At 41.9% G+C, this 27,728-nt stretch overlaps 1 protein-coding gene across 2 annotated transcripts in view; it reads left to right on the forward strand.

The window, feature by feature from the left end:
- Positions 1–27,728, forward strand: part of FSTL5 (follistatin like 5) — a 597,279-nt gene that overhangs the window by 316,421 nt on the left and 253,130 nt on the right. For both annotated transcript variants that reach the window (XM_090036262.1, XM_090036263.1), the window contains exon 5: positions 13,872–14,068. In XM_090036262.1, coding sequence (XP_089892388.1) covers positions 13,872–14,068 — 197 coding nt within the window. The remainder of the gene's footprint in view (positions 1–13,871; positions 14,069–27,728) is intronic.

Below are 27,728 nucleotides of genomic sequence, written 5' to 3' on the forward strand. Positions count from 1 at the left end.
GCAGAAGAGGGACCACTAGGAAGTGTAGTAAGCCTACTCTTTGGTAGTCTGTGTCTAAAGGTATATTGTTCTTGCTGGCTTGATTTGTCAGTATCCAAGTACAAACTATCTTTAGTACTGATGCAGGATTAAATCCAAAAATAGCTAACTGACAATAATACTGTTATAGTGTAATTAGAAAAGTTATTGAGCATGAGTTTAACTGTTCACTTGTCAATTTGTATTCATTTTGAATTATTTAAAAGGCAGTCTCTAAACCAGTGGTTATCACCTATGAGCCACATGTGGCCCAATCAGTACACTGCTGCAGCCAATGTAACATCCTGTTAAAACATTTTTAAATGGATACACAGGAAGTAAGTTGTGTGGGTGCCAGCCATATAGCACAGTGAGAGCTGCAAGTGTGGCCCACTGGCAAATAGGTTTAGAACCACTGCTTTAAACTATATTACACCAATAGTCATTGCATGTACATCATTATGACTCAGTCTTTTATAAAAAAGACAGAAACAATTGTTTTTTGACAAATTGTGATATGTTATAAATATATACTACCTCTTCCAAATGTGAATCCATTGGAGATAAACAGGTTATATAAACAGGAGAGACATTTTCTACATTTGTCTTAGTTTCATAGTTTCTAGGGTTGGAAGAGACCTGAGTAGATCATCTAGTCTGACCCCCTGCCATGGCAGGAAAGAGTACTGGGGTCAAACGACCCCAGCAAGGTGTTCATCCATCCTCCTCTTAAAAACCCCCAGGGTAGGAGGATGCACCACTTCTCTTGGAAGTTGGTTCCAGACCCTAGCCGCCCTGACTGTGAAGTAGCACCTCCTGATATCTAGCCTAAATCTACCCTCTGCCAGCTTGTGATCATTATTCCTGGTCACTCCTGGCAGTGCTCAGGGGAACAGGGACTCCCCCAATGCCTGCTGCTCCCCCGACTAGTTTATAACAGGCCACTAGATCCCCCCTCAGCCTTCTCTTTTGGAGGCTAAACAGGTTCAGGTCCTGTAGCCTCTCCTCGTAGGGCCTGCCCTGCTGTCCCGTACTAAATCTGTGAATAGCAAGTGTAATTACCACAAGTAATTGACCTATTCTTCAGACTTTAGAAATAAAGTGGTTTTCAAGAAAAACCATGAAAAATATCTTCATTAGTAAGTGATTGAATTCTTTCAGTTAAACTTTCAGTGCATAATTATTATTCATGTAGTTGTACTGACATGTTAAGATGAAATAATGACCTTTTCATATTCTTCCTCTTCTAAAATTTCTTAGGTTTTAAGGGATTCTCTCTATATAAGATTGATGCTTTCCATCTGAATGATTTATGTACAATAAAGAATAAAAATTTTACATTATCCTTGTATCTGGATAAGAAATTTACTATTTCACACCCATCTAAGTCCACAGGATTTCACAACATGGCTGCAGCAGACATGAATGTTGTGTCTCTCCCAAGGCTGAGGGGGCATAGCAACTGCCTGCATGCAGTGGCAGCATTGGCAGTGGCAGTGGCATGGTGGCGGCAAGCAGGGAGCACCTGCAGGGGCCGCCAGCAGTGTCAGCAGTGGCCAATCTCAGGGGGTGCATGTGCACCTACATGCACCCCTTACACATTGCAAATGGCAACAGAGCTAGGCATTTGGGTATCCTGAGTACCTGAAGTGTTTTAACCATCTTTCCTATTGTGACAACGAGAGATTTTTTCCCCCACAAAAATCATTGCTTTACATTGAAAATAACTTTGGCATAGGCTACTCTAGGGAAAGTTCACCACATAATTTTGTAGAATAGGTCCTCCATATATTAATGAGCCCCAGGCCCTAAATATCACCTTGTGTATGGTGCCTCTGATTCTTCACATTTGTGTGGATCCTATATGCCTCTTATATAGAAGAGATTTGTAAGTTTATGACCATTTGGCCCCCTTGGGTCCATGTTCCTAAGCTTCTTACCTTGGGCTATGTTGATACAAGTAGCTCTGCTTGTGTCACTGAGATGAAGCATTGTAATATCCATTTTGCCTCACTTTTAGAAAAAGATTGGACCTACACCAGTTTCTAGCTTTTTTTACACGATTTTATTTTTTAATAAATAAAACCTTTCCATTAAATGTCCAACCCCCAAACTTTGGGATTTAAGGCCTTCATGTCTTGTGATTCATTCCTTTTTGTTGATTTTGTTTTGGCCATCCTCCAAAATCCTGCCCACAGTGGTGGTCCTTCTTCAGAAACTTGTCAGTTCAGAGATGCTTGCCTAAGGTTCCCTGTTCTGAGAGCAGACTTGCATTCAGAAAAAAGTTTATGCCTAAACTGTACCTCTTCAGTACTAAGAAGGGAACCTCTACCTCTTCATTTCTCACAAATTGAGTTTTCTGCCAGTTACAACACCCATAAATGGTGTAGGCTGTGCAGCAGAGTTGTAGTTATGCTGGGCAGCAGTACACATGGCAGATAGTGAAATGACCTACAGGGAAGGTTAGCTGTGAAAGAAACAGGGGTAACTCTGATGAATAAGCAGTCATGGAGCAAGCAGCAGCACCACCAGGATGTTGTGAGGACAGCAGATGGTACTGCTTTTCATCCTTAAAAGCTACATATATCCTTTGATGGTGCTGTGATATGGCAAGTACAGGTCACCACTATAAGCCTGTCAAGCCTCCAGCCATGGGTCTGCAAGTCCTCAACAGCAGATCAGGTGGAAGAAAATGTTAGAATCTCAGTGGTTACAAAGGTAGATGAAGACAGTAGCAGAACACAATTTTCAGTTGCCTTGGTCTCCTTGCCTTTGGATCACAGTTACATTCTGTTAAGTGCTGTGTGGAAGCTCATGTACAGCAGCTTCTTCCTAATGACAGAAGTCATGCACAGGCGTCTTCCATGAAAACAGCTTTTCCAGCAAATTCCTCAAGCACTTTGGCAACCAACTGGTGGTGACAGAAGCAGGATTGTGAGGTCTGGAAGCTCCTAGTCATGAACTAGCATGAAGGTCATCCAAGACTTGAATCGCACTCGTGTTATGTTCAGCAGCTGTAACTGTGACTGAGCAGCCCTCTTCAGGATTTGCTCTGTTCACCCCACTTGGGGAGGGGGCTAGAAAAGGTGACCTAAATGTAGCCTGCCTACTTTCTTCCTGACTGAATAACTGTGTCCAATGGGATCACTTTTCCTGTGGTTAAAAATACCAAAGAAGACGCACCATCATATTTGGGACCTGGAACATCAGGGCCTTCATGAACAACTCTAATAGTGAATGCCCAGAGCATTACACTGTAATTGTGGCCTGAGAACTAAGGTGACAACGTAAGGGTAGCTGTACTGAGCAAGACCCGGCAAACAGGAGATGGGCAGCTCAAAGTAATGGACTTGGTTATACCTTCATCTGGAAGGGTAAAGAAGTCAGAGAACACTGACTTCCCTGCTTTGGTTTTGCCATTAAGAATGAACTTATAAACCAACTCAGTGAGTTCCTGATTGGAATTAATGAGCACCTCAGGACTCTGTCTTAAACTGGTGGGGAGCCAATATGCCACTGTCATCAGGGAATACACCCTGACTCCTGATACCACAAATTAAATGAAGGAAGAATTCTACACCAACCTTGGTCAAGTCCTTTCTGATGTTCCAGAGGGAAACAGACTTATTCTACTTGGTGGTTTCAATGCCAAATTGAGATGAGACTAGCTTCTGGAATGGAATCATCGCCAAGGATAGAGCAGGAAAGGTCAACTCCAGTGGCATCCTCCTCTTGTCCAAATGTGCAGAACATGGACTCACCATCACCAATGTCCTGTTCTGTCAGAAAAACAGGCACAAGACATTATGATAACACCCACAATCTAAGCATTAGCACCTGATTTACTGGGTCATTGTCTGTGCCTGTGATTGCAAAGTTGTGCACTGCACCCGATCTGTGCTAGGAGCTGATGATTGCTGGACTTATCACTGACTCATCCACTCAATTTTGTCATTCAAACTGTCTTCCAAATAATGGCTGCATCAGAAGCAATGCCAACAGAAGATCAACATTGAAGGACTCAAGGACCCATGCATTAGAGACCTGTTCCACCAGTGCCTCAGTGAATTCCAGTCAGCAGCAATGGTAGAATGTCAGCAGCACTTTGAGTGCCCTCAAGGCTACTATCATCAGTGCATGTGAAGAGACCCTTTGATTCTCTACCAGGCAACATCAAGACTGGTTTGATGAGAATGACCAGGAGATCTCAGTAATACATCTATCAGATATCTCTTTGAGGTTAAAATGGGAGTTAAGCAAGGCTGCATTGTCACTCCATCACTTCTCAGTAGCTTTGCTGCAATGCTACATCTAACCACCAACAAGCTTTCAGAGTGGAGCTAAGCTACCAAATGGATGGTAAGCTGTTAAACCTCAGCTAACTTTGAGCCAAAACCAAGGCAATCATTGACGTCTTTACTGAAGCATACAAGAAAATGGGGCTGACACTTAACATTCAGAAGATTAAGGTCCTTCATCAACAAGCTCCTAATGAACAGTCCCCAGCTCTGGCAACCCAGGTCTATGGTGAGACTCTGGAGAACATTGAGTATTTCCAGTACCTCAGAAGCCATCTCTTGCAGAAGGCTAACATTGACAAAGAAATATAACATTGCCTCAAATGTGCAAGTGTGGCCTTTGGATGCCTGAAGGAAATGGAGGTTTGAAGATTGCAACATCAGATCCAAAACCAAGCTCATAGTTTATCTAAAAGTCATGATCTCCACCTTGTGTATGGAGCTGAGACATGGACAGAAGACATCTGAGTTTCTTGGAGAATACCATCTAGGCTGCCTGATGAAGATCCTTTGAATCCAGTAGGAAAACAGACACACTAATGTTAGCTTCTTCCTGCAAGCAAAAGCCATGAATATTGAGGCAATGAGCATCTCACATCAAATTTGTTGGGCCAGCCATATCATTTGTATATCCAAATCCAGACTCCTGAACTAAGCTTTATTCTCCCAGCTCAGCCAAGGCACAAGAGTAAGGCACAAAAAGTGCTTCAAGGACATCCTCAAGGACAACTTAAAAAAATGGAACATCAATGTCAGCTCATGGGAGATTATCACCCAGGACTTCCCCAAATGGAAGAAGAGTTTGCTGCAGGGATCTTGGTATTTTTAAACCTCATGACAACAATGGGAGATGGAAAAGTGGGAGTGGAAAAAACAGCATGTCAGAAACCAGCACCAGGAATTTAGAATCCAGCACCACCCATCCCATGTGGAAACACATGTCCAAGCTCCGGTATAGTCTGTCAGTCCTGGATAGGCCTTCATCAGCTGTCTTCAGACGCATAGACAAGACAATCATGGAAGACAGTCATCTTCAACTGAGAGGGATTACTGAAGAAGAGAATTGGTGCGGGGCATAATAGTGAAAGCAGCCAAAGGCAATCCACCAAAAAATATTGGATTTTCTAAACAGTGGCTTTCAAAGTCCAGCTACTATAAACCTTTGCTGCCTCAATGCTTACTTGAGACAAAGTCAACCTTAGCACCTAAGAACAGTGCTGGAAAGAACTTTTTTTTTTCAGTTCTGGCACTGACATCAAATTGGTACTGAAGTCCAGAATAGAAAACCCAATACAAACACCAGGGTCTTTGGTGTCAGCATTACTAACTTAATTGTTAAAATTACAGGTACATAACTCAATATCAGTGTTACTAGCATCAGGGCTTTGTTATGCGTTAATTTTTCTTGGCTCATTGAGCTCTTAACACCAGGATTGTCCGCACATTAAGACATGAAACCAGTTTTAAGCACTCTTTAGTTGCCTTAAAGTTACATCACTACAGTGTAGGTTTATTTGTGATATGTGTTATCCAGCTCCTGTTACACTAACATGTAGGCACTCTAGGCTATAATCCCCCACCTCCTCCCCCTGCTAGCCCAGATCAGTCCTGCTGTACCCCACCACATCCCCCCTCCCATGCCTTCTTTGGATCAGACCAACCATCCCCTACCCCTTGGCACCCCAGGTCCCTGTTTCCTCTCACCTTCTACCATCCTAAAGCTCCAAGCTTGCCTGTGTCTGCTGGTACTGTCCCAAGGGAGCAGGAAGGGGAGACCATCTGCCTGGCTGCAGCTACTGATACCATTCCCACTTTCTGAGCTGCGCTTAACCAACAGAGCAGCTGTGGCTCTTCAATGGCTGGGCATGTGGGTTCTCCTTCCCTGCCTGCTTCTACAAGACAGCAGCAGTAACCACAAGTGAGCTGAGGGGTTCAGGTGAGCCCTGGGGGTGGGGAGGGAACCTCAAAGGGTTGGGAAAGAGACCCAAGAAGCAGGAGAGAAGACCTGGGTGGGAGGAATTCTTACTTTTTAGTCCTCCAAGCTTCTTCTTGCTAGGATCTAGTCACAGTTATGTAGGTCCAAGACAGTCAGAGAAGTTTTTCAGCTTGAACACGTGACTGCTTCAAGCTTGAGCTAATACTGATTACCACTCTGAGAAGTCTAATTATAACATGTAACAAGGCTGTGAGTCTCTTCAGCATATAAGAAAACAAAAGAATCCTCTAACAAAACTATTTACTGTTCCCACTAAATACAGAATCTCTACTAGAGCACGTGTTCCTTCTTTTCCTGTTTTCACCACTGTTAAGTTAGGATCTTTCTCCAGAGAACCAATATCTTTTACCTTCACAGGGTTCTCCAGACAAGGATCTGTTCCCTAAATTGGTTCCCTGGAATTCCATCTAATGGGTGCCTTGGTGTCCTGGAAAATCTTTTGTGTAGGCTGATGTTAAAGCACATTAATGCGGTGTGGACTGACTTGGGATGAAAGTTAATTCTAAGTCCACACGCACAGTGTTACTGTATAGTAAGGCACCTACACATGCATTACTATTCACTAACTATTTGGGTATAAATTTGATTCTTACATGATGCAGGTATCAAATTTTCACTCACGTTAGTTTAAGTTGCTATATTTACTCCACAGTAAATGTACATGTGTAGACATGCACCCACTGAGATACAGCACTACCACATACAATTCTAGTATACTGAGATGGGAAAGAAAAACTTGTCCTTTTATTTCTGGGATAACTTGTCCTCCATCAAGATACCTAAGAAGATTTTCTTTCCCATCTCAGCATCTTAGAATCAGGCCCTGATAGACCATTTAGAGGACCAGAATGTCAGAAAGACTTTGAAAGTTTGATTTATAGGATATATTATATGTTATTCTCCCTTCCAGTTTCAAAGACCCATACAGGACCAGGTGTTACAACTGGTCTGATGAATAAAAAAAGACTGCTTAAACACAGAAGTTAGAAGATGGAAGCTTCTAAAACTATTCTATTTCTTTACCATGATCCTTTCGTTCTTCCTCATCTTCTTATTCCTCTCTAAGTGCAACAATAAACATATAAATTGGTCATTATCTTCTATTTCACAACTTCATCACAAATTTGCAATGACAGTAGCTGAAGGAGTCCCCAGATCTGCAAAGGACTTGTTGCAGATTCCAGCCTTTATTCAATCAGCTTTATGCATAAAACAAACTGAAAGGAATTATCTAGTTATTGAAAACATAAAACTTGTATATAACTTTCAAGGTCTTTAGTAGTAGTTGCAGTCCAGAAAAGCTCTAAGGAGTTGAGCACAGTACAGCCCAAAGGAATACCATCCCAGAAGGTTTAAACAGAGATTTGGGAGATTACCAAAACAGATATGTTCCACAACTAACTAGACATTTTTTCGAATGGGCTTGGTGCTCAGTTCTGTAAGATGGCTTTTCCTTATAGTAGGCTTGTTTGTCCCCAGTAAGATCAGAAAATGCCATTATTGCTGCTCCGAGGCAAGAATCACCATAGCATCTTTCCACAATGCATTTTCCATACTCTGCTCTTAAGATCTTTCTAATGAATTTTTTTTCTAACCTGCTAGTGCTACAGGATGATTAAGAGCAGCAGGAAAATACAGCAATAATATAACAAATACATACTTATGGGGCCCAGAGCATTTTAACCCACATAATTACTATATCTGACCATGTGATCACCAGGGTTAGGTTTAGGTTAGATATTAGGTTTAGGTTAGTTATTAGGAAGAACCACTGTAAGGGTGGCCAGAGCCTGGAACAGGCTTCTCAGAGAGGTGGAGCTCTCACCTTCCCTGGAAATCTTCAAGAGTAGACTGGATAGGCACCTGGCTGGGGTCTTATGACCCCTGCCACTCCCAGTGCTCCTTCCTGCCCATGGCAGGGGGGCGGACTAGATGATCTGTCTAGGTCCCTTCTGTCTTATTGATTCTATGATTCTAGGGATCCTAGTTTTCTGTTTTAAAAATTGCAAATTGTCTGATGAAAATCCCAAATTCTCTGATTAACCCCCCCCCCCAAATCTGTGTTTTGTCACAATTAAAATGAAACAACACTAGATCTAGATATACACTGCTGCCCCCCCCCCCACCACTTTGTGATGCTGAGCAGTCCTGATATGCTGGTGCCCTGCCCCTGCCAGTGGCCCTTATACCCAGGTAGCAGCCCCCCACAAACACTGCCAGTGCCCCTCACTCCTGACCCAGAGCCTCTGGCCCTGTCAGTGCTGCTCACTCTTGACCCACAGCCACCTGGCCCTGCTAGTGCCCCTCTCTCCCCACCCACAGCCCTCTATCCACCCCAGCCCTACTGGTGTCTCCACACTTCAGGTACCCTGCCCTCCCAACCCACAGCCCTCTGGCCCTGCGATTAGTCCTCACTCCCCAACCCACAGCCCCCTGCCCTTCCAGCCCTTCCAGAGGAGGCCTCCAGCACTAGGGATATTTAACCAGGGACCTGGGTCTGCAGCACCCTGTCACTCCCTAGCAGCACCTGAACCCAGCTACTGCCCTTGGAAGGTGGCAGCTAATGTGGCTAGAGCCAAGTGCAGAGCCTGGAGTCCAGCTCCCTCTCTCCCATTGGTGGCATGGCTGGAGTGGAACCCATAGGGGAGGTCTGATGCAGGCTGGTGACTCTGGTTTTGGAGTTCTCTGCCTTGCTAATGCCCTCCTCCATGGTCCACTGGGTGAGACCCAGCACAGGAGGGCAGAGTGGAGTGGGGAGGCTCGGTGCTGCTGCCTGGAGCCCCATGCTACCATGGCAATGTACACTCTACCCACCCAGCAGCAGTGGGGGTGGGAAGCACAACTCCACAGCACCACACCCACTGCTTCCAGGCAGGTTGGGGGCACCTTGCCATGGCAGCACAGGGTTCCTGGTGGTGATACCAAACCTCCCTGTCCCACTCTGCCTTCCTCTGTTGGTTCTCACCTGCCGTGCTGCAGAGGACACAGGGGGAGGCATTAGGGTGGCGAGCCCATAGTGGACAGCCCACATCTGCCTCTGCCATAGGTAGAGGGAGAAAAAATTATTTGGGGGGGAGGGGAGGCTGAGCACGTGCACACCACCCTAGCAGGTAAGTCTGCAGGGGAAGGGGAAAGGGCTGTGGTGGGGGGGAGGGAGTGAGAGTGGGGCTGGGATTGGGGCAGGGTGGGCAGTGGGACAGAGCTGCAAGTGGATCATACTGGGGGCACGGGGGGGGGGGGTGACTGGCTGCCTGAGACTCTCAGGCCCCACTCCTTCCCCCGGGATATAGCTTAGGGTTTGCCACCCTTTCTGCAAGAATGTCTTGTAGCCTGGAACCGTGCCAGCCTGCAGAGAGCTCTTTGCAAAAGTGGAAATCCATGGGTATCTCTGTTAAAATCCACTTTTTTTCTCTGTTAAAAGGTAAAATGTGTGTGTGTGTTTTTTCCCAGTTTTCCATCAGAAGTGGAAAACTCAAATCCCTCGTAATCACTGAGAATTAGCATCTAAGGCAGGTGTAGCAGGCTCAGCTTTTAGATTTTGGGTTCAGTCCCAGGCTTGAAATCCTGCTGTTTTGATTGGTGGAGCCCATCCACCAATCAGGAGGCAATAGGAGAAATAAAGCCCCGCCCCTTTCCTGAGGGGAGGGGGAGAAGAGCTCCCCCAGTCTTGATTGAAGGCTGTAAACTGTCAGGTCCGGAAGACTTCAGGGGCAGAGCCCTGGAGCATATAAAAGATCCATGTGCCCAGCATAAGGGGCAGATGCAGTGAGGGACTCAAGAAGAGTGGAGCCAAGAAAAGTGGGGGAGTTCTCCCTCAGTGGGTAATAGGCCCAAGGGTCCTGAAGCTCCTATTGTTGGAGCAGTCTTGGGAGCAGTGTGAGACTTCTTGGGCTGTTGATGGCGCACAGGGATGGTGCACGGAGACCCAGCCCTGGGAGAAGTGCAAGACTGATCAGGCCCACCACAGTGCACAGTTTGGTGCACGGGGCCCAGGTTTTGGGAGCCTCAAGCAGCAGCTTGAGCCTACAAACCCAGCAGGGCCTTGGGGGTCACACTGAGGCAACTGAGGTCCCATTTTCCAGCAAGCAGCCAGGTCCCACAGTGCTCAGGGAGGTACACAGGCCCAAGCCTTCAGAACCAGGGAGCAGTGGAGGCTGCTTGAGTTAGCCACCCAGTGTGAGGATGGACAGAAGGAGTCTGAAGTGCTCATCCTGTGCTAAGAGAGCCCTCAGTGCCAAGCCAGGGCACAGGGGAATGGTAGTGCTGCAGTTTGAGGCTCAGCACCCAGGAGCCAGCAGCAGTGGTGCAGCAGCTGAGAGGAGCTGAGCCCTCGGTGCCAAGAGTGGGACACAGGGTGGAGAGAAGCCCAGCGGTCTCCAGCAGAGGAGACCCCATCAGGCTGTGCCCTGACCACTGCCACCTGAGAGAGTGTGAGTCATTGGGCCCTTGGGTCCCACAGGGGAAAAACATTTGTGGTGAGCAAACCTAGACAAGGGGCTGGGTGAGCAGCACCCCCGCCTAGTCAAGGCCCTAAGGGGAGGGGCCCCTGGTGCTTTCTGGACACCCCCACGAAGGGACCCGATTGGAAAGAGGACTATCTCTTGCCATGGATCAGGGACTATATTAAGGAAATAGGTATTAAGATTGTTCATGTTTGCGCCTTATATTTTTGCGATTGAAATGTTGTATTGTGATGTTATGAATAGTGTTATTTAAGGTTTGACCTTGGTTACTGGTTATGATATTTAGTTTTATATTTATATTTATTATAACTCAATAAATTGTACATAGTTAAGAACTTTGGGCTTGGGCTAACTCTATAGAGGAAAGAGAGATCTGCTCGAAATTCTGGCATCCCTCTCACAGCACCCACTCCTGCCTACCCACCCCATCCTATTGAGAATAGGGCACACCCTTGGGTGTACCGGGGTTACACAGGTATATTTAATGACCATTTAGATGGTCCCTGTGGTCGTGGTCCAAGGTACCTGAGCAAGGACATTCTAGACAATGATGAATGCATATTTTAAAAAAGAGACCAAGAGCAAGAATGACACTTGGTGGTGAAAGCTCAGATACATTTATTGTCTTTAAGGATAGTAGCTAGTAGGGCTGCCTAGCAGTCAGCCTGCTCACCAAAACTGTCCAGACAATGGTAAGTTACACATTGTGTGCCCAGACATCCCCTAAGTTGCTACAAAAAGGCAAGGCTCTCAACCCCCATATTTATAACCTAGATGCCCTCACTCTGTGCCAGCTCTTCTCTTTCTCTCTCTACCTCTGTCAATCAAGTTGTCCCTCTTTACTTGTCTCTTGGCCAAGTCTGGACACCTGCAGCTCATTCCTTGTGAATTACAGCTTCCCCCTTTCAAGTTCGGGCATATAGGCTCACCGTTTGCTGAGCTTGGGCCTTTCTAGCTCATTTCCTTACTTAGCTTGAGCATCTTCAGTCTGCTGTGTACAACTTGTCTCTTGTTATCTCTCCTTTAGTGAGTTCTAACTTCAACTTGTTCAGCTATTGTTTCTTATTTTACATTTGTGTTTTTGCTCACTGTCTTTTATCAGGTCATCCAGTGGCCAGTGAAGCCCGTTACTCCCAAGTTCTTTTGCAGTATATTAATTTAACTATAGCTTAGCATAACTATGGTCTAGCAGAGCCAAAACCCCTACACAATTAAAAAAGATGTTATCCTTGGGATGTATCTGAAAGCATGTAAATATTCTCCTGCTTATAATTAGATCATGAAAGACTTCCGGTTTTGTAAACAAATTTCAGCCTTTATAGGAGGGGCTGGGGGGGCACTATATGCATAGTCTGAGCTTCCCAAGAATCCATTGGCCAAAGTATTGTATTTACCAGAATCAAAGACTTCAAATTTAAGATAAGACTACCAATAATAAGATTATGTACATAAAAAAATTATAAATTTGTTTTAATTTTCCATGTATAGCATCTAAATTAGTAGAATGTCACCCTAAATTTGTCTCCCTCTGCTACTGTGCTGAGGGAAGTAATGGTAGGCGGTGAGAGTCCAGACCCTTTTCCATTTTTCCCCTGCCCCCCACATGCCTGAGTTTGTTCCCCAACACCTTTCCCCTATTCCTGAAAACATAAAGGGGAGCAGGGACAGGGACCAGACAAGGACAATTGGCAGGGGGTGAAGTCAATGGGTGTGGAGGGAAGGCTCCCACTGAGATGTGATTCTTTCTGCACAAGTAACCCCACTTTTGAGCCATTTCAAACTTTCAAAATAAGCAGAAAAGTGTATAGTAGTGGTCCTTGTATACCAGGAACTGTATTTGCTTTCGGCCACATTAAGCCATTAGCCTCCTCTATGGGGCAATGGAGGATTTGTCCCATCACAAAAGTAGCCTGAAGGTGACCGGAGGGGTAGACATATGGGGGCAAGTGACGGAGGTGGGGAAGGGAGGAATGGCAAGGGCCATAGGACAGGCTGCGTACCCCTCTGCCATTGCTTTTTCTGCCATTGCTTTCCCTGTGGCAATGGTGGTGGGAGATGAATTTAAGAGGACCTTCTAATAACTAGATTCTAGACTTGGAGAATTAAACAAATGTATAATTTTCCATGTTTAGAATATAATTTATTAGGGGGTGGCCATCTTAAATTACCGCAAATCCAGGATGACTTTGAAATAGGACAAAAAATTTTTTTGGTTATTTATATGCACTTTCACATACCAACAGATCTTGCCTTGAAACCTTAAACTTCTTTCTAATTAAAACAAACAAAAACCAGCGCACACTGAAAGTATTAAACAATCCACCCCTCTATCCCCCCACCCCACCCCCACTTTCACCTTGAAATACAGTCTGTACATGTGTAATGGAGCTTAAAGGCATAGGGAGGATCTGGGGTGTGCATATGTGTCCATATGTATGTACATAGGTGTTATGTTTCAGCAAATAGCTGTAGCCAGGACATCTGCAAAAAGTTATTTTTATAGATAATCTGACTATGAAGGCAATAAAATGAATCTTCTTCCTTTCCTTTAAGTTAAGGGATTGAATTAGTTTTGAAAGTACTTGGATAAAGTGTTCTACTTTTTATATTAGTTTTCTTTTATATAGTAAATTGTTCATTTTCAGTTATTTACCTTTGCTCTGCAATATATACAGTATCACTGTTCATACAAAATGCAGTATTACTGATGAAAAAAATATGATTTTTTTCAGATACGACCACTCCAAAATGACCTAGCTTAAAAGCAAAACAGAAAATTTAATATAATGTAACCTATCACAGAAATGTATTAAAAACACTTTGTGAGGGAGAAAACCAGCACATAAGATTGTAGAAATGTAGCATGACAATCATTTCCCTTTTGGCAACAACCACTTAAGTAAATGGTAGGCCGCCCACCAATTTTATATTGAGCTTTTTTAGAAGAAATCTGCGTCACCATACTACATACAGCAACCTTGTTTAATGTTCCTATTAATACATAATTTTAATGTCTTCAGCTTTTCATATTTTTTTCTTTTAAGAAGTTTGACCATATGATTCAAAATAATTTTAAATTGTTCATTTATTTTATAGGAGATAAGTGCAAATCTCCTGAATACAGCAAAGTGAAAAATATGCTGCTGGACCTACAAAACCGGAGATACATTGCACAAGCAAAAGAAAAAATTATAGAAGATAAAATAGCTCTAAAGAAAATTCTGGTGGATCAGATGTTTAATTATTTTGATTCTGACAGGAATGGGCTTGTGGACAGTAATGAGCTATCTCAGGTAAGAGGGTTTTATTTTTATATTTTTTTATTAGCAGATCTCTGTTCAATATGTCCCACATTGCAAAATCTCTGATGCTGTCTGTGTAGGTAGTATATAGCTTGAATGAATAGGCAGCCCTATGATGCTTTTATAGGTGATACTTGCAAGTATGCTTCTTAGGGTAAATTTACATGTTGCATTTAGACCACACTAAATCTATGGCATGTTAAGCAGTGTTAAAGTTAAAACATGTTGTGAGCACCTACAGATTAAGAGTTAATACAATTTTTTGCCTGCACAGCTGTGTCTTGCCACTAGAAGATTGGTGAGGTAGGATTCAGGACACCTGGGCATTTATACATATATGCTACATTTCACTGGTAGGAGGGAATGTTTTAACGATATATTTTTCAATATTATTTCATAGCTCTTCATCTTTAAAGCTAGATTATTTCAGTTATTTTGTCCAGTTGTACAGACAATTTTAGGTCTGGTTTATTTGTCGTAGAGGATTATAGATGTGTGTCTTATACTGCTGGATGCATAGCTTTCTTAAGTGGCAAACCCAAATTTCTAATTTCTGTCTAGACAAGAAAATGAAGATGTGATTGTAGCACAGTTGGTGCAATCTGTACCAGTTTAGCTTCACTGTTATTTTAGCCATTATTTGCATTCATGTTCCCACAGGTAGGCCTACCAGTTTTAAAATCACAATTTTTGTTTTACTGTGTAGATGGGCCCTAAATTTGAATACATCATGACATAAGTGATCTTAAAGTTGTCACTGATCTAAACTCAGACATCTCCTTCCTTGGATTTTGGTTGTATGTAGATTAGTGGGCAAGAAGGAACCATATCTCTAAAGTGATGATGCTGAGGATAAGAGTAAAAAACAAATAAAATGTTGAAGATACCTATTTGAAAGTTTTTGAGGTTCAGTTAGGATGTAATTCTACCTGAGTTTTATTAATGAGCCAAATACAAGGAAGCTGACTAAAGGTATATGATAAATATAGTTTTCTGAGTGGTTGGCAATAATTAGAAAAGCATTACAAACATATGCTATTTGTGTACTAAAATATTTTCTATTTTAGTTGTGTTAAAATTGAAAATTGCTTAGAAGGGAATTAGGAAAATATATGGCAGTGAGATATAATGCTAAAAGTTTTAGGCTGAAATTATTGACTATTCAGCGATTTTTAAGCTCAAGGGGACAGTTTTATAGTAATTTCAAAATGTTGTCCCTGTTTCATTAATCAGCCAAAAACAAGGAAACTGACTAGAGGTATATGATAAATGTAGTGTTTGGAGATAATTACAAGAATATCACAAATGTGCTATTTGTATAATAAAATCTTTCATTCAGACATGGAGAGGAGGCATCTAAACATTTCATTTTACTGTACTCTTAAAAGTCAAGGAAAGGAGAAGAAACTTGATTGGTTTCTCATAAAAGGACATGTTCCTTCTTCCTCAGAACCTGTCCAAGCTTTTTTCAGGACCCTTCTATATTTGCAGGTAAAGGCGTGAGGGGTCAAATGAATGATCCACACAATTGTGCCTCCTGGCATGCCACACATGCATGGCAGGAAGCATGATTCTAGGATTGCAAATCAGATTCCATCACGCCTTATTGTCGGTGGAGGGGGAACATGATCCCAGGCTCCCCCACAGCACTGGCAAAAAGCAAGATCCCACAGCTGAGGGTCCCCTGATCCTGCAGCTGGGAGACCATAGCTGATTGGATATCCCAGCCAGGGCATGTGTCACACACACCAACACACACACACACACACACACACACACACACACACACACACAGAGCGGGGAGCTGAGATCACTGTCAGCTGGGAGCTCTTGGGGGTGCCCATGGGATCCCCGAGTTAGAAGCTCTAATCAGCTGGTGCAGCTCCCTGCCATAGGGGCCACAACCATATGTTCAATTAATGACATGATAGGAAGAAGATACAAAGTTATTACACATTTTGTTAAATAACTTTAGCTTATTCCTGTTTTTATTGTGCTATTAATTGATTGAACATGTGACCAAGTGACTACCTAAGGCATGACTGACTATTTAATCATGCCTTAAGTGGAACATGTATATAGGGCCTTAATAAATTTGGCTTGTGTGTATGTTTTTGTATACCAGGGTGGCAAAGTGGTTATATTTATATATGGATTTATATTTATATATGGATGGATATATTAATTGTACTGGAGTAACGGCTAATTAATTACATACATAGAATAAATTTAACATTAACTCTTGAAGAAATTAAAATTAACTCTTGTAAAATAGAGCTATCAACTTGCACGAGAAGAAAACTAAATTTCAGTTCCTCCTTTATTTTGCAGGGTATTTGGAAAATATATTGCAAATCTCTATTTTTGTGCAGTAAAAGTCTGCCATAATTTTGGGTGACTGACAGCCTTTGCTAGGATCAAGACTAGAACAGGGATGTCGAAAGTCAGGACCAAGAAGCAAGGTTGGGGGCGGGGGGCAGTTCTTGGATGACAGACAAGGTTTTGTGCCCAAATGGAAAGTTAGTTTATTATCTTTCCCAACTATATACAGTTTGGTCAATAATGGATATAACCAAAAGAAAAAAAAAAGAGAAGAAAAAGAAAATCTTGCTTGTCACATTTTCAGAACCCTGAGAAGATCTTCTGGATGCAAAGGCTTTTTGGTTGACTTCCTTCTTCATCATTCTTTCTTATTTCCTATATTTTTCCACAAATTAATGCACACAGACTTTACTACCAGTTAAACAAGTGCCATGTGAAAATCAATGTTTTTCACTGTATGTAAACCTGTTCAAAAGCAATAGTGTCTTTTATATTCCATAATTTTGTTACTATGTCTTTTGTCACAGTGGTGTTGTAGTTAGAAATAAGGATTCAAAGTGCTGTCCTTTTAGAAACTGTGCTTTCTAATCTCCTCCATTGGAAGAAAAGAGCAGCTGTACATCTTCCCTGATATCAAAAGTTCACCAGCCTTCCCTGTCTAAACATGCAGGGAATGTACATAGCTTCTTGGGTGCCAAAAGCCCCAGCTGCAAAATGTGCCACCTTCTCACCCAATTAATTCAGTGTTGCCAGCTCTCATGCTTTTATTGCAAGCCTCATCCTATTTTGTGTTTTTTTCTGAGCCCCAACTCTTGTAATAATCAATACTAGAAAATTTCACTTTTCTTTTTTGGCAGGGAAGAAATTAAATTTCTAGTCATAAATTCTAGTTCTTCAAAAACCAAAAGGCAAAGTAGAAGAGCCTCAAACACATTGCTTTACGCATGGTAGCCTTATGATTTCTAAACAGTTGGGTACAGAAATGTTTTATCAATAAATGATTCAGGAATTTACCAACAAGATTATATTTTTGGTCTGATAATGTTGATTTGTTGAAATTAAACTTTCTGTACATCAGATGAATGAATAACTACCAGTTAGTGTGCAAGGTAGACTTTCTTCTGTGGAATTAAATGTTAATTGGGAAAATATTAGAAAGTACTGCTACAGTCCAAAGATTAAGGGATTTATAGATGCAATACTGGGTCAGCCCAATGGACAATCTAGCCTGGTATCCTCTCTTTGACATTGAGAAGTGGATCCTTTAGGGGGAGCCATTGAATCCAAATAGATCTAGAGTGATATATCCCCTATTCCTTACCCTCCCTGGCATCGACTATTATTGATTTAGAGATGCCAGAGAAAACCGTCAACTATTCTGTTCTGCTATTAATAGATTTATCATCCATGATTTTTTTTCAAGTCTCTTTCTGAACCTGGCTTTGCTATTTGTCTCTACCATCTCCTGTGACAATGAATTTCACAAGTTGTTTTGCTTAAAGTCTCTTGTTAGTTTTAAACCTGACACCTACTAATTTCAGTGGATGCCAGTAGTTCAACTATTCTGGGATTTGGTGAATAAGTTCCCTGTTCCCTTTGTCCACACCCTTCATGATTTGTATACATCTCTGTCATATCCACCTCAGCCTCCTCCTCCTCCCCTCCAGACTAAAGGATCCTAACCTCTCTCCTTATATGGCAGCTGTTCCATGCCTCTGATTATTTGGTTTCCCTTCTCTGTACCTTTTTTCAGTTCCACCCACCTGGGGTATGGGAGACCCGGGTATGGGAGACCCAGGTCTAGGTTCCTGCTTCTGCGAGTTTTAATTATTCATACAAAGTTAAGATCCAAACTAGAAGAGCTCTCAGCTTGGTTGTTAGGATACTTGCTTTAGATGTGGGACCCCACTGTCCTTAACTAGCCAGAGCAGTGTATTGAACCTTGGTCTCCAGTACCTTCAGCAAGTGTTTTAACTATAAGTTATCCTGAGATGGGTGAAAGTATTTGTGTGTGTGTGTCTATTTTATACTAAAAAAAATGACAGAAATTACTGTTACAACTACTGCTATATATTACAAAAAACTTCAAAAGACCCTTTGTTCATTCCAATGGGAAATGAGGAAAATGTTTGACTACTCAAAATCTATCACAGAATGGGTAAAAGATTTATTGCCCAGTTCTGGCAAAACTGTATACAGTGTGTGACCTTCATCAATATAAATGACTGATGCTTTTCAAAAATGAAAATACTTGGGTATGAAAAAAATAATGAAAGTTGTCTACTAATTCTGAGATAGTAGAATGATTTAATTGCCCATTTCTATTTTTTATTAATTCAAAGACTCATTTCCAGATATTCTCAATTTTCAGTATTGAAGTTTTGTAGTAACCACACTTTTTTTTCTGCGTAGCATAAGCCCATGGTACCTCAGTACCTCAGAGTATGGATAGTCCCATAATCAGTCCTTACTAGCACAAAATTCAAATGATTTGTTGGCGATCTGAAAAAAATGACCGCAGAATTTGGCTCTTGGTTAGAATATTTGGTTTACAAATTGTAAAATTTCTTTCTCCAGTATGTAAAATTCAAATACTATTTCTGGCAGCAAAATTCTCTCTTGGTACTTTAAAAAATGGTTATTTGCAGAATGAGGCTTTCCCCCAGAAATTAGTTCTCATAAGTACTGGAATAATTTAATAAAGCTGGCCAGTCTTTACTATTTTTATTTTCATTTGAACAGTCAGTATCCAAATGTAGTTTGTCACAAGTGAATACATGACACAATATGCCGCTGCTGAAACATATGTAATTCTGTTATCTCATGTAATATGGGATAAAATGTCTACACTGCAATGTAGTGTAGCGATACACAAGCTAACTTTCAATAAGCTATTTTAGCTCCATAATTCACCACTGTTGTCACAAACACTCAATTGATATGAGAATAGCAGTCTTCTAGTAGATAGAGAAGTCATTGGTAAGTCTGGGTATGACTGAAGAAGCCAATCTGAAATCTGCATATCTGACTGTAGACATGGCAGACGATTTCAGAAGGAAGAAGTGAATTTTGGTGATATCAAGTCACAGCTCTTTTCCTTTTCTCTCTTCCAATTTGCTTCTGTAGTGAAGTGAGTCTGTCTGAAATGGTCCGAGCCTTGTTGTATTTCATGGCTCCATAGTGGACGATTCAGTGCTTGAGTGTCTCAGGTATTAATATTAATATCATATTTCTTTAGATTGACCTTCAAGGTGTTCTTGAAACTCTTCTTTTGCCCAACTCTAGAGTGATGGCCATTGATGAGTTGGGAGTACAGGACCTGTTTTGGGAGCCATTCATTAGGAAACCTTATGACATGTCCTGTTCAACAAAGCTAATGCCATATAAAATAGCTTTGATGCTTGTGGTATTTGTTTGAGCCAGAATGCTGGCATTCATTCTTCTGTCCTTCCAGTTGATGTGGAGGATTTTCTAAAGATATTGCTCATGCTAACATGCCAAGGCTTTCAGGTATTTCTGATATATTGTCCAGGTTTCACACATACAGGGTAGAGAAAACAGCAGATTGTTAAAAGAAAAGTTTGTTTTGGGTTCTGATGTCATGATCATTGAATACACTATTTTGGAGACATCCAAAGGCAGCAATGGCAGATTTTATCAACATCTATACTTCTGTTTTGGGAAAACTGACTACCCAGGTAGGGGAAATTCTCACTAGTCTTCAAGGATTGTCCTCTAATTGTAGTATGTGGGAACAGCTGGTTGGTTTGGAGTAGTTCGGTAAAGTATCTTGGTTTATGTGCAATTGACAGTGGGCGTGTCTACACCTTCATTAATGCACAGTGCCTACTGCACATTAAATTTAGTACTTGCAAAAGGAAGTACTAGTTAAATACATAGTAGGCTGCCCTACTACACATTAGCATGATCACATTCTTTTTTCTTAACAGTTAATGCACGGTAGACTAATACTACTGCACATTAGTGTAATAGCACAGTTTTTGCCATGATGCTGTAATCTGCAGTCAGTCAGTCTACAGCGTATTAAGTGTCTAATGTAGACATTCCCAGTGAGTCCAAGCATTTAATGTGCTTCACAGAATAGTTGAGAGTGACCTGGTGCTCTTTAATTGAAGACAACACAATGGTAAGCATAATGAAGATCAGTAATGGAGGTGTAGGTCATCTTGAATTTGGAATGTAACTAGTGTGACAGGATTCGGGCCACAGGGTTGGTCATGATTATCCCTGGTGGCCATGTGGCTCCTATTGAGCTCTAACTCTATAGCCCTCCCTCAATTGCTCGCTCGCCAAGCCATGTTCTTATTAGAAATTGAATAAGGGAGTTTGCCTATGTACCTTAGACTGAGCATTGGTCCATTTGAGTCACCACTGGGTCTCTATTGGACCCCAATAATCTTAAATTGGCCCTTAAGCTCCTCTTGGCCTGTCTGTGCCCCTGTAGGGTGCCTGCAGCTTTAACGGCTAAGTGTGCATCCGTGCTCCTCCATAGCCTTAAGGACTTATTGTGTGGCTCTGTCATCCCATACACCACACCCCATGCCACATGGGTGTTATCATACACTGATAATTACCTGATGGTCATTCAACTTAGCCCCTCTCTGGGCTCCTCAACACTCTCAGGACTTCTCTGTGGTGTCAGACCCTCTGGTTGCCTGCACCTGGTCCCTGTGGTCTTCTTTCCACCCGTCTCTCCGGGTTCTCAGACCCTGATCTCATGCTCAGCCTGCTCTCTCTTGGACCCCCGGTCTCACACAGAGCCCCTCTCAGCTTGTGGACCCCTTGGTCTAAGTTTTGGCCCCTCTCTGGACTCGTGGACCTGCTGGCCTGAGTCTCAGCCCCCCTCAGGTTTCATGGACCCCCTGGACCCAGTCTTGGCCCCTCTGTGGCTCCTGGACATCCTTCTAGGCACCACTCTCTCTGGCTCTTGCATTCCCTACTGGGCCCTACTCTCAGACCCTCTTGGGCAACTGGTTCTTTAAGTAGGCCTTGAGCCAGCTCCATATATCTTAAGTGATTCCTCTTAAAATATAAGGACTCCTAAGCAATTCTTCTTTCCACCACTTGTTCTTTTGCTCTTGAATTTTCTTTTGGGTGTCTGCTCCACACCCCTTTCCCAGACCTAGGACACATGGTTGGAGAATGGGCAGGGACATTTCTTCACTGCTTTACTTCCCTACCACTCCATTAGAGGAGAGGATAGTGATGGGAAAAGACATCCCACTGATTCCTCAGACCTGCTTCCTCACTGGTTCACTCTTCCCAATGGAATAGGAAGAGTGGCGCAGCCACTGCTCTCCATGATTACCTTATACTGGAATCACCCCCCATTTTGGGAAGGCACAGGGAGCAGTGAGGAGAGGGTGCCTGCAGGCTAGAATGCTTGTACTGCTCCATCTTTTGGAAAGATTTGTAGAAGGGAAAATTTCTCAGAAATATCCACTGCTAGAAATGAATGCTATTCATATCCTTTGTTAATTTTTTCTTCTGTTGCTGAAGAGAGTGAGAGAGCGAGCACAAGCCCACCAGAAATATTATAATGCAACATAGAATTAAAGTGTGATTATATATATTTTGTAATTATGAAAGGAGTAGTTTCCATATAGTGGAAGTGACCTTTTACAACACCAAAATTTTTATTTACCATAACTGTTAATTCAAAGGTATTTGCTTCATCGTGCTCAACTAGTGATACTGAGGTACATTTGTTATAGTGATGTAACAAAAAAATGAGATGATTTTTATATTTGGTTAAGTCCTCCAAAATTAGACTTTGTTGTGCTACTTTATTTTACTTGTTATATTGGTAGGCTGTTTAAAGCAAAATATACTAATGAAAAAGGAAAAAATTCTTATAAAATGACCTGATTCAAAAACAGGTTAAACTTGTCAGATAGAGTAATGATGAATAATGAGCTTCATATTGTTCCCCCTCTTTCCCTCTGCACTTTGTGTATTTCATAATCTACTGTGTGGAGCCAAAAATATTTATTTATGCTCTATTTTCTAGAGTGTCAGATGCCAAACTGTACATTTGCTTTCTTTATTTTTTTACAAGCTAAAGATGGGATAAATTAAACAATTTGTTGGGAAACCCATAACTGTTTCTCATTTTATTTTGATCCTGGCTCAGTTTGAATTGATTCCAACTGTACAAAAGACAATTCCAAATGAAAAACAGGCAAACACAAATCAAGAAACAAAAATCAAGGATCACAAAAGAAAACAAATTACTTATTTTTGATTGGCCAACTGATTTATGAAGTTGACTGCTATTTGGGACGTACGATTGTAAAGCCTCCTTCCCCTCCCCTTATTCTCCTTGTCCTTAGGCTGTTGCATTTAATCTCCTTTGTTCACAGGCAAACATTTGCCCAATTCCTGAAAACTGGCACTTCAGACATTACCATACAACTGCAAGGCACAATTTCAGGAACACCAAGAGCACCATATATAGGCAATAAGGAAAAGCAGAAGAGATGATAGCACTGCCCTACTACAAAGTGAAAGAAGTAATATAAGCCTAGGAAAGGGACCATATTCCATGCTTCCCCCACAATCTTTGTCAAGTAAGAGAGTAGTGGAAGCAAAGGAAAAATTCCTTCCTGAAACCATATTTATTAGGGCTGTGCGAAGCTTCGGTCACCAATTTGATTCAGAGGAGATTCAGCCCAATTTTGGAGAAAAAAGATCCTTCTGGTTCTGTAGAATTTACTAGGAAAGGCCCAAAGCATAGGATAACCAGATAGAATCATAGAGAAGTAGGGCTGGAAGGGACCTCCAAAGGTCATCTAGTCCAACCCCTTGCCTCAGACAGGATTATCCCTACCCAAACCATCCTGTACAAATCCACTGTCTAACTTCTTAGCAAAACTACGCACTCAACCCTGACATAACTTAGGCAGGCACCTACCCTGGAGATCTTCAAAAGGAGACAGGATGCACACATTGCTGGAGTTATTTGACCACAGTAGTCTTTCCTGCTCAGAGTAGGGGGGGGGGCTGCCCAATGATCTCACAAGGTCCCTTCCAGCCATAAACTTCTGAGAATAACTTCAAGACATAACACCTTAACTTGCCACAGGTGAATGAGTAGAAAAGTAGTGCCCAAATGTCCTGCTGCTGCAAGGATAGTTAAAATACCCTCAAGAGATCCAGCAAAGAAGACCATGTCCCCTGTTACAGAAGGTGGCAAAAAAACCCTCACAGTCTGTACTAATGTGACCATGGAATAAAATGCCTTCCTCACCCCTCAGGTAATTAGCCTGACCCAGAGCATCTCATCTAATTGTTTCCCCTAATATCTCATCCAGACCTACTTTGCTGCAACTTTAGTCCATAGGTCTGTGTTCTGCTTTCTGCAGCAGGATAGAAAAGGTATTTTCTTACATTTTTATGGCAGCTTTTTAGATATTTGAAGACTGCTATCATGGGCCCCCTTAAGTACCTTTTCTGTAATCTGAACATACCTATCTCCTTCAGCCTTTCCCTATATGGCTTGTTTTCCAAGCCCTTTATCATTTTTGTTGCCCATCTCTGGACCTCCCTTAACTTCCCCATGTCCCTTTTAAAAAGTGGACCTCAGAACTGAACACAATATTCTAGATGAGGCCTAAGCAGTGCAAAGTAAAGAAGCACTATGACTTTCCATGTCTTGTACCTGATGCTTCTACTGATGCATTGCAAAAACACATTCACCTTTTGTACACCTGCATCACACTGCAGACTCCTATTGAGCCTGTGACCTACCTTGCATGTGTCAGCTCTAAACCTGTTAGATCCAGCCCAGCTTTCCAGTCTGTCAAAATTCTTCTGAACTGCACTCCAGTGTGTTCACAATCCTTCCCAGTTTTGTGTTATCTTCATATTTGCTCAAGAAGCTCTTTTCCAGCATCCTAATCATTAACAAACACATTGAATAACACTGGGCCCAAGACACACCCCTTCGGGACTCTATTTGAAACCTCCTGCCATTCTGATGTGATCCATTTGTAATTGCTTGTGGCTATGGAGCCAGTTGTCTAACCACTTTCTAGTAGTTTTGTCTAGCTGACACTTCTCCAGTTTGTTTATGAGAAGATCACATGTCAAATGCCTTGTCAAAAATCCAGGTATACTGTATCCCCAGCTTCCCCTTCATCTACACAAGTAGGTATGCAAATGGACTTCCTTAGGTTATGCTCCAGTAACTTCCCATGTATTGAGGCGATACTTACTAGTCTGTAGTACCCTGAGTCCTCATTTTTGTCTTTTTTTAAAGATATGAAAGACTTTTTTAAAGACTGTGTTGGCCCTTTTCCAGTCCACTATCTACCTCCCAATCTCCTATTACTTTGGAAATATTATTGACAAAGGCTCCAAGATCTCCTCTACCAGTTCCTTTAGTATCCTGGGATTGAGTTAATCAGGTCCAGGATGAGAACCTGAATTTATTCAGACCTACCAAAAACTCTTGTTTTTTCATCTCAGCTTGTCCCCATCCTTATCCAAATAATTCTTAAGTGTCCGGTTCAAGTCATAATTTTTGGTGATGTAAAGTAACTGTGTAGCTTCAACTTATTTGCGTATCCTGTTAAAAGCTGGTTATTAAACAATGGACCCACAATTTCCTCACCTTTCTTTTCTATCCAGCATACTGATAGAACCTCTTCCTCTTGTCTTTAATCTCTTATACCAGGTGCAGCTCATTTCTACCTTTGCCTTCCTGATTTTGTCCTGCTGGTTCTTGGTTTTTCTTCATATGTGTCCTTGGTGAGCTGCACACATTGCTAGAGAATTGTCTGTAAAGTACACCATAGGGACTGCAATACTTGATTTCACATATTATATAAGCTATTTTTTTTTTGGATCAGGAACTCCCTATCATATCATACTGTCCCTTAGCAATTTAAGACGTATCAATTCCAGTTTTAAAAGGATTTAGGTTCTTTTCCTCTGCTATGTTGCTCAGAAGTCAAAGAGATAATTTGGTGTTATGGGGAGAAAAATACTTTAATCACAGATAAAACATTTTTGTATGTTTCTTATACTTGTGCTATAAACACCTTTGGAGGCAAAGTTCATATAGCATATTTCATGAGAAAAGTGACAGTGCTACACGTCTTTACTTGGAACTTTGTACAAAATGTAGGAGAAACAAAAGAAAATGAACATGCATGTAAGTAGGTGTGTTTATGGCTGTAAAACTATGTCAGATATACAAGAAGTAAAGGTTTATAATTGTGCACAGTAAAGCATGCTATAGGAATACTGAATTATTTAATAGACGTATGAGTACATCTACATACAAAAAATAATATATGGTCATTCATCCATGCAGTGTCTGTTTGCATGACATACTAAGTTTTCATGCATAGATGGGAGGATATTCCTAGAAATAACATAGTTATTACATATCCATTAAAAATATAAGCTAAATTTAGTATCACTTCTATCGTAATACAGCAGTCATTGCTTCTAAAAGGTGCAAGCAAAATAGTAGACATGTTAATCAAATTTTCCAGCCGACTGCTTCATCTTCAAGGCCTGTATGATCAGATTTGGTCCAATCCCTGCCACTTCTTATGTTTCTCAACGAAATGTTGTTGATCTATTTCTTTAGAATACATGGGTCTTTGATATGGCTCACAACTTGAATTGAATTATAGAACCATCTATCTCTTCCAAGCTTCCCAAAGTATAATTCTTCTTCCTTTTGCAAAAGCATTAATATAAGAAAATAATAGCATTTTCTTTCCATCATATATATAGTAATACTGTTCTTTTGACATTAATGTATCCTTTGACTTCATTCCTTTTGGTTATTTAATATAAATAGTCACATGATTGCCTTCTGCATCCAAAATTCCAGAGGAATATTTTAGCACTATTTTGCCCCTGTTTCAAAGATCGTGCTAGGAAAAAGGAAGGGGAGCAAGGGAGATGTGATTCAAGTTGCAGAGCTTGAACTAGCATTGCAGGAGTTGCTGCATCTCTGCTCCCAACCCTTCCTCCCCTACCCAACCTGAATGAGCAGACAAGGGAGTAACCAAGGTTTTTGGGGTTTTTTGTTTTTTTAATGTCCCTGACTTGGGTAAGAATCTTTTACCCCCACCTTTGATTCCTCCTCCCCTCTTTTCTGTGCTCAGGGGCACCTCTTCTTCCTTCCCTTTCCCAATTTACCTCCTTTCATGTCTGCTTCTTTTGCTATCCCTGGCTGGCCCAGGGGCAGGAGCAGCTCCAGAACCACTCCTGCCTCACTTCAGTGGGGCTGAATTAAGAGTCAAGCTCAGCTGGGGACAGAGGTGGTGGTCAGGCAAGCTAACCATTCTTGAGCCTGCTCCTGGATGCCAGGGAATACCCTGGGTGGATTGGGCAGAGAAGAGAAACCCGCCTCAAACCACCACTACTTGCTGTCCTGGGTTGAGCCCAGCTCCCTACACAATCTTGCTAGCATGGGCAACTGGTGCCTCCTGACTCTGGGGGGGCACCAAATTGCTGATGGGGGAGTCCCCCAGCAGCCGATCATCAGTTTCACAGCTGGCACTTCCAGGGGGTACACACCCGATCTTAGGGCATGCACGTGCACCCACATGCATCCCCTACACGTTGCCAATGCTTGTTGAAGTATGGCAGGGCAGCTAGAAAAATCAGTTATGATTTTGTTCCATGTTTCTTTCATTTTCAATAGGAAAAAAATACCACCTGTTCAGTTACCCTTGCTAGTACCGAGTTTAGTTTTTTCCACTCTTGGATATATGCTAAACTGTAATATTTATATAAACAAGATGCTGTAGAAAGCTTAACTGTATTCTCAGTCTATATCTATAACACTAAACAGACCTGAGTGATGGCTTGGAGGATATCAGTGCAACCTACAGAGTAATTTGGGTGATTAAAGGAAACTGTATCCAAGTACCTGTTCTTGGTAAACAGCCATATCCAGAAAAAATACTTAAACATATTTAAATATAACTGACTAGATCAACCTTCTGCCAAAGCATGATAGAATCATAAACTCATGGGAGGGACCTCTATAGGTCATCTAGTTCAATCCCCTGCCTGTGACAAAATCACCCTCATCTAAACCCTTGTCTTATCTACTGTATTTACTTGAATACAAGATGAGGTCCCATTACTTCACTGTTCTAATGGGCCACAGGCCATTGGCCACGTTCTGCTGTCTGGAGCAGGAGAGAAAAGGTGTTTTGCTTTTTATTGCAGCCCTTCAGATATTTGAAGATGGCTGTCATGTCCCCTTGCCTTTTCTGCAAGCTGAACATGTCTGTTTCCTTCAGATTATCCTTATATGGCTTGCCTTTCAAGCCTT

This window comes from Crocodylus siamensis, chromosome 2, assembly GCF_052110815.1.
Source record: "Crocodylus siamensis isolate JL-2025a chromosome 2, ASM5211081v1, whole genome shotgun sequence".
NCBI classification, from domain to species: Eukaryota; Metazoa; Chordata; order Crocodylia; family Crocodylidae; genus Crocodylus; species Crocodylus siamensis.